Here is an 8,210-nt window from a genome sequence, read left to right as displayed (position 1 = left end):
GCAAAAAACACGTCCGTTAAGGCGTCAGCCTTAATGATCGTAATTTCATTGCTTTTTGGAGTTTAAGTGGAAAAGTTACAGCAAGTTTCTAAAATGCCAGATCATGTCCAAGAAGCTTTAATGGGACATGTGAAACCGTAAGGTTTTTTGTCTATGGAATATATATATGTATATAGATCAGGAAATATATTAATGTAATAAAAGTTATACAAGTTACAGTATAGGAAAGAGAAATTATTTTAATTCAAACAAAATGCAATCCTTATATTTGAGGATTAATCTTGCCCACAAATACAGATAAACAGGTTACTAACTGATTAGTTTCAGATTTATAATAATGAGCGTAATGTGCTTTGTGGCAGAGGATAATTATACTCCTGGGTAATTGAATGTATTATAAATAAGGAACAGGAATCACATAGCGGAGATGCTTAATAAATCCTGTATCTCCACAAGACAGACAAGAGGCTCCAAAGAATAGGACACATTTTATTATTATCATATACTGTATATATATATATATATATATATATATATATATATATATGTCTAGTGTCCGTGAGTCTCCAAAACACTGCCATCTGCTGGCAGAAAGTGAAACTTTCTCTTTCTTTTCTTTCTCACACATGCTCAAACATAGAAGGTAGCAGACCAGTTTTCAAAACTATTGCTTCGAGCGGCTTACTAGTCATTTATAATGATTATTTGATTTCATTTTATCTTTAAATTTAAGAAAAGAACAAGGTGATTTATGTAAACTGTTACCCACTTATACCAATAGCTTCAACAAGATACAGTATCCCATTTTTAATTTTTTTTTTTTTTACATCTGGATAGTGAAGGAAACGTTGTTTTTTCCTGTTTTATGAATATTGCTCCTGTGTTACAGAGGGGGTTAATGACATATCTTGGGAATTTTTGCATGAAAGTTATATTAGTATTTCTATACAAAAAATTTTTTAACCATAAAAAAAACATTTATTTCTAATTACAGGTATTTGGTTCTGGTTTGTTATTTTAGCTTAGGAAATATATTTTTGGATAAAAGTAATGCTCAAACCAGATGGTTTTTAAATTATTATTTCATTAATTATTATTAAGTCTTTATACTGTATTGCCGTTGTCTTTGTAGACCATTTAAACTAAAAGATTTAAAAAATAAATCATTAAAGAAGAATTATGTACGTGATAAATGTTCCATAGTTGAATCTTTTTTCAAAGAAAAGTTTAGCTAATTAAATAGAATTAAAGTAAAATATTAATGGATATTTGGATATATTTTAGTTCCATTAGATGTTTCATAATATATTGTATTAATACTACTGACTCTAGACTTTCCCTTCAAAGATATATGGATTAGGCATCATGCACACAATCTTTTTGTCCATTCAGTCATCCAGCTTGAGTTTGTCATATTTATATTGGTGTCATAACAATAATGGGGTTATTCTTTTTATCACTTCTCTTTCTTAATGTTTAATTTTTTTGAATTTTCAAAAAGAAATTGTAATTACATTGTGAATCATGTATTTGTTTTTATGCTGCCTTTCAGAAAATAACTTTTTCTTGAATGATGTGTCCATTAATACTCATAATATACACATATAATATAAGTCCACCTCTATCGCTCTGTAAATACAATTACCAATTACAGTACCAAGACCAGGGCAATAGTAAAAATAAAATACAATTATAAATGTAACTTTGTCAAATAAATTACTCAAAAAAACATTTGTCAGTATGTATCTATATATTTTTTCATATCAGTACATGATTCGCCATTGTTTATAAGACTTATTTTATTTCTTTGACATTGTATACACAGTTGTCAACTCTACATGGTCTATGTATGAATTTCAATATTTTATCCAATTTAACTTACAGTATTATGATTTTATTCAGATATGAGCTATAGTAAACATGTTAAAATCATGACTAAAGTTTTTTAAGACAGACTTTAAAGGTACATTTTGTGGTCCTGTCTTTACCTCTGTACACAATTCTCTTTGACACAATTTTTATAATGGTTTCATGTTGCATTTCATTTTGAGATGATCTTGGGAAGTGTCCTATATACTCTAAACTTTTTGCTTTTTCTCCAATCTAGAGAGAGACATTTATATGGACGTCACAAACAAGACCCAGGTGAAGATCTTTGTTTTCACTGGACTAACTGACAATGATAAACTTGCACCATTCCTCTTCATACTCTTCTTATACATTTATATGGTGACCATACTGGCAAATGCTGGCATGATGGTAATTATTTATAGCAGCGCATCCCTCCATACCCCGATGTACTATTTCCTGAGCTACCTCTCTCTGGTAGACATATTCTACTCCTCAGTTATAACTCCTAAGATGATGCAGGACCTAATTTCTGCATGTAAAACCATCTCATTCAGTAGCTGCGCCCTACAGTTTTATTTCCATTCTGCCTTAGGATCTACTGAGGCGCTTCTTCTCTCCAACATGACCTATGACCGGTACGCTGCTATCTGCCACCCGCTCCACTATGTATCCATAATGACTAAGAACAAATGTCTATCTCTTGTCCTCTTTGTCACCTCCAGTGGCTTCCTGCAGTCATCAGTGCAGACCAGCTGTGTGTTCAGTCTCAGGTTCTGCGGCTCAAACCTTATAGACCATTTATATTGTCACACGCCTTCACTACTCAGACTGTCCTGCTCTGACACTTTCTCCTGTGACATGGTAACTTTGTATTTTGTTGGTGCTTTTGGCACAGGTTGTTTGATGATTATCCTGGTCTCTTACATGTTTATTGTTTCTTCCATTTTACATATTAAATCTGCTGAGGGCCGCCAGAAAGCTTTCAGCACCTGCTCCTCACATCTCATGTGCATCAGCATCTTCTTTGGGGCAGTTATGTTATCTTACCTACACTCTCCTTCCAGTGACTTTGAGAAATTAGATAAAGTTGCAACTGTCCTTTATACAGTGGTGACACCAATGCTGAACCCACTAATATACAGCCTGAGGAACCAACAGGTTAAACAGATCATTAGGCAAGCAATGCACTATAACCACTGTTGATATCGCTTTTTCAAAAACTCGGGTTCATGTTGAGGCTCTCCAACTCATACTTAGCCAATAAAATACAAATATGTTAAGCCAAAAATCCTTCCAGCATTTGAGGTAAAAGGTTTTATGGTTAAGCCAGTTCCAACTTATGCCAGTTGAATTTAATGCTAAAGGTATTTCATTACACACAAATAGTGAATGTAAATGCTATGTAGAATAAGTATTGCAATGTCAAAGATGAATCAGTACTGCTAGTCACAGATAGCCAAAGAAAAGATTGTTGGTATATCAACTCAGGGGCTATCAGTCATATCCACTGCAATAAAGAGTTGTTCACCACATTAGCTGCAGGTAGCAAGCAAATTAATTAGGAATTTATTTATTTATTAACAGTTTGTTATGTAATGCAACAAAATAAATGGGGATATAGAGAGTGCACTGTGTTGATTCAACACTTTATTTAATATAAAAATTATATATAATAAAAACGATTTAATAAGTACAAAAACAAAAACAACCATACGCAGATATACAATTAAAAACAATTTTACACTAAGATATCCAGCATTGAATGGTGGGATGACAGTATAATACTATAGAGTCCCATCCGAATAATAGCAGCTCTTTGTTAATGTCTAAATTTTGACTCCAATGTCCAAGCTCATTTGGATTCAATAGCCTTTTGAACAGTGTAATAGATTTCAAACGGATATAATTACTAGTCCCGCTGAGCTCCGTGAATTGAGGAGATGGAATGGGGGAGAATAGAAGAATCCACCGATTCCCGCTGACAACCGGCGGGGCTCTGTTGTAGTGGAAGCCACCGTCGGGAGCAGGTTTCCAAGGTCAGAAATGGCTTGCGGGAGGATTCCTCTGACATCCGCTTCTACCGGCGGGGCTCAGATGTTTTGTAAGCCACCGTCGGGAGCAGATAGTCCGTCTCCCTCTACCTGAATTCTCCAGATGTCGATAGAAGAAGGGAAGGGGAGCTCACGTTATGTAATGCATACATATTTAGCAGCGGTTTACAGAGTATACAGTTGAACATTTTCATCAGTCTCTGCCCCAGTGGAGCTTACAATCTATATTCCCTACCACATGTACATGCACACACAGACATTCTAGGGATAATTTTGTTGGAAGCCAACTCACCTACCAGTATATTTTTGGATTGTTGGAGGAAACCGGAGTACCCCACGCAAACATGAGAATATACAATCTCCACACAGTTAGGGCCATAGTGGGAATCAAACTCATGACCTCAGCGATGTGAGGAAGTAATGCTCATCATTACACCATCCATGATGCCCACCGTCTGGAATGAATTGCCTACAATTACAAAAGTTGGAGCAGATGTGTTTTCATACAAATAGCCCCAATTCACCACACAGTGCACGTCTACTAGCATTTGGTGTTTTTTGTGCTGAAAATGTGTCTGTTGTAATGCAGTGCTTCTAGGATGCACCAACAAATTGTGCTGATTATTCAGATATGGAACAGTTGTACAGCATATTCTGAGTGACTGAATCTGAGGATGGGATGTAATGCAGTCTTAGATTGACGGACATGTGGATGCCGGTCAATTATGGACATTTTTATTTAATGGGGTAATCATTTACAAAGCATGGTTTGGCTTGTTAATGATTGCCTCTAAAAAAATGTCAGAGATCAGACAAAAATAGATCTAATGCTGTATTAGGCCCATTGTGTGGACATTATGACTGGATACATTTCAACACTTCCATGTTTTGCACATACAATAGACTTGGTGGAATAGAGTTTCCTAAAAAAAAGACAATTCTGGACATTTTTGGCATTTAGCAACCACATGAAAAAGATTGCTGTGACTGTAAGAAAAAATCCAATTGCCATGCCATCAACTGAAGCATGAGCTAGTGACCAGGAAGGAATTCCAATCTTCCTATACTACAAAAAGCCATCCAAGCATACATAGATGATCATGAGATAGGTTAAGTAGGGAAATGTTACTTTTATCTAGCACGTAAGAAGATATATCCCAGTTTTATGTAAGATACTGAAGAACCCATTAAAAGATTTTCACCAATGTAGTAAGTGTACTGTATACTATTAAACTAAACTACTAGAAAAGCAGCAAGAGAAGCTGAAGGAAGACATGCAATCAAGTGATTTCACAAAATATGCAAAATCTTGACATTATTGTGCCCTTTTTGCAACAATGCTAGATACTGCGTACAATTGCAACATCTTTTTCTAAGATCTAAAAAGATGCAATGAGCTCATCACATAGTATGGAACTATGACATCCCTGCTTCAGCTTCTGTTGCTACATCTACTGCTAATAGAGACCTTATAGTGATGATGATCAGTTAACTCAGCACACCAAAACAAAAAAAAGGTACTTGTGTATTATAGCGGCGCCCCCGATGTTGGTTGTACAATGTTTTTATCGAATCGCATCGCATGCCATACACCCGATGACATGCGATGCGATTTGACACGATTTTGCCCCCTATACGATGGAAAATTGTATAAGCACCGTAAAGGGTGCTTTTAAGCACCCAAATGGGTGCTTACAATGTTAAATGCACCCCCACGCCACCCCCCACACTATAAACGTGAACCCGAAGCGTAGCGAGTGCAGCGAGCCCACGAGGGGTGGCGGTACACATCCTACGACCTTTTCATACCCCCACTATCCACGTCGGCGTGGAGTTGAGAATATAAATTGTGGCGAGCACAGCGAGCCACTGAGCCCGAAGCGTGGCAAGCGAAGCGAGCCCCGCGAGGGGACGCGAATACCTTCACAGGTATCCGTGTCCCTTCGCCGGCTTCACAGGTATCCGCGTCCCCTCGCGGGGCGCGCTGCGCTCGCCTTGCTTCGGGCTCGGTAGCTCGCTGCGCTCAGCACACTTTATATTCTCTACTCCACGCCGACGCCATATACAATGTCATACAATTTTAAAATTGTATGACATTGTACAACATCGCGCGATATCGCATCACATACCATCGTATGCCTTTTGGTATGCAATGCGATGGGCGCCGCTATAATACACAAGTACCAAAAAAAATATTATATCTGTTCAGGCTTAAAATAATTGCCTATAAATATTGATCCCTCTACCATGATTCAATATAATACAGCAAGCTTCAGTGTGATGGTGACGGATTATTTTTAAGACAATGTGCAAATTAGCTGTTACAGAACTAGAGCTGGTGGGAGAGGCCCATAACAATCACCCACTGCTTCCTTAGTGTTAGTTTACACACCGGTACTTAGGTGGCTGCCAGGACTTATACAGATGGAGCCTTCTTCAATTAGCCTTTTCTGGTGAGCCATGGCTCATTATCATCTATTGTTTTCAGCTGCAGTGCAATACATAGGACAATAAAGTAGAGGATTAGCAGGGGATTAAGTCCAACGGCCCTGGCTCATTTAATCCTATTAAAGGGACAGATGAGCATGGCTCTATCTGTATCTCCAGCAATAGGGGCTCACAAAATGGGCTAAAGACCACTGGACGGGTAAACTGGAGAGACAATTGTAGTTGTATTGACTGAACACCAAGACTAAGGGGCAGATTTATTAAGCTTGGAGAAGAGATAAACTGGAGATAATGCGGAGAAAAGGTAAAAGGAGATAAAAGCACCAGCCAATCAACTCCCAACTGTCTTTTTCAAACACAGCTGATTGGCTGGTGCTTTATCTCCTTTTACCTTTTCTCCATTTTATCTCCAGTTTATCTCTTCTCCAAGCTTAATAAATCTGCCCCTCAGGATGAAATTAGTGCTGAACACTTTGAAGACTAGGAAGCAATGTTACTATGTAGGCCACAGGGTATTCTGAGAGCTCTATGTTGGTATTCAACTTGCCGTCAGGGAATGGTGGACAAAGCAGGAAAGCTCTCAGCTGCCGCTGTCTATACGCTTTGTGCAGTAGCTCTGTTGCTCAGTGGAAATAGCCTGCCACTGTTACCTACATCCTTTAGAGACCTACAGCTCCTACTGGTATCCCTGCTCACTTGCTGCCCCTCCCCTCCCAACAGCTCCAATGTTTACAGCTCGGCTGGCCAGTTCACAGGGGGAAAGCATGCACTGGAAGGAACACAGGGCCAGACCGGACACAGGGCTAGTTGCACTAAGCTTAAAAAGTGATAAAACGGAGATTGATAAACAACCAGCCAATCAGCTCCTACCTGCCAGTCACAGACTGTATTTGAAAAATGTCAGGCAGGAGCTGATTGGTTAGTTGTTTATCACTCTCCAATTTTATCACTTTTCTTAGTGCATCTGGCCAATAAGCTGTTACTGATAGCTCTTTTATATCCCCAGACACTGGCAGCGTGACCCCTCTGAGGTCAATCATGTGTCCACCAAACTCAGCACGAGGGGGTCAGTTTCCCACTGGGTGCACGAAACACTAGCCTCACGGACCATTGATTGTCAGCTCAGAGTGGCACGTGGGGCTTCTAGAGTGCTCGGTCAGCCCTGAGCACTAATGTTGATGGGTACATTTCAATTGAGTGTAACACCGTATATAGTTTATTGGATAATCTCAGTATAGCTTTACCAAATTATTACACAAATTCTACCTCACATGTAGCACTGTCAGCCTTAATCAGGGTTACATGTATATCAAGAAACAATTGCATCACAGTCATAAATATTACATTTGATTAGATACACTTTATTGTCATTGCCCATGCACAAGTAGAGGGCAACAACATTTAGTTTTGCTTCCAATAAAGACACATCATTTGACAATCTAATATTGTTATATGGGAACAATTAAAACTAAAAAAAAATTAAAATTTGCAAAATTTGTAAAATTCAACATTGAGAAAGAAACTATTCCTCATTCTACTAGTTCTGGTCCTAAGACATCTAAAGCATCTTCCAGAAGGCAACAATGTAAAAAGTTATTGTGCTGGGTGAGAGGCATTGTTTATAATACTCTGACGCAAACAGTGTTCCTCTGAACTTCCTCGATGGGCGGCACAGAAGTCCCTATAAAATGCTGAGTGGTCTTCACCACTCTCTGTATCATATTACACTCTGCAGCCAGTGGCGTCACTATAGCACCGCAGCCACCGCAACGGCGGGGAGGCGCCGGGGGTCTGCGGGCGCTATTGTTACTCCCCCCAGCAGTGTGCAGTGGGGCGCGAGCCAGGCGGCGTATAGCGCGT

At 38.8% G+C, this 8,210-nt stretch overlaps 1 protein-coding gene across 1 annotated transcript; it reads left to right on the top strand.

The window, feature by feature from the left end:
* Nucleotides 1–2,121: 2,121 nt before the first annotated feature.
* On the top strand, nucleotides 2,122–3,054 carry LOC146073478 (olfactory receptor 5B12-like). The gene has a single exon (XM_083180660.1). It carries the CDS (start codon nucleotides 2,122–2,124, stop codon nucleotides 3,052–3,054), a length of 933 nt encoding a protein of 310 aa, XP_083036786.1.
* The last annotated feature ends 5,156 nt before the right edge of the window (nucleotides 3,055–8,210 follow it).

The sequence above is a fragment of the Crinia signifera genome, chromosome 4 (genome assembly GCF_055691185.1).
Source record: "Crinia signifera chromosome 4, ASM5569118v1, whole genome shotgun sequence".
Lineage (NCBI taxonomy): Eukaryota > Metazoa > Chordata > Amphibia > Anura > Myobatrachidae > Crinia > Crinia signifera.
The sequence above is the reverse complement of the archived record's forward strand: the minus strand, read 5'-3'. Positions and strand labels throughout refer to the sequence as shown.

Bases quoted from the DNA above. Each gene is read 5' to 3' on its own strand.
- LOC146073478 (XM_083180660.1), top strand. From the start codon at position 2,122: ATGGACGTCACAAACAAGACCCAGGTGAAGATCTTTGTTTTCACTGGA.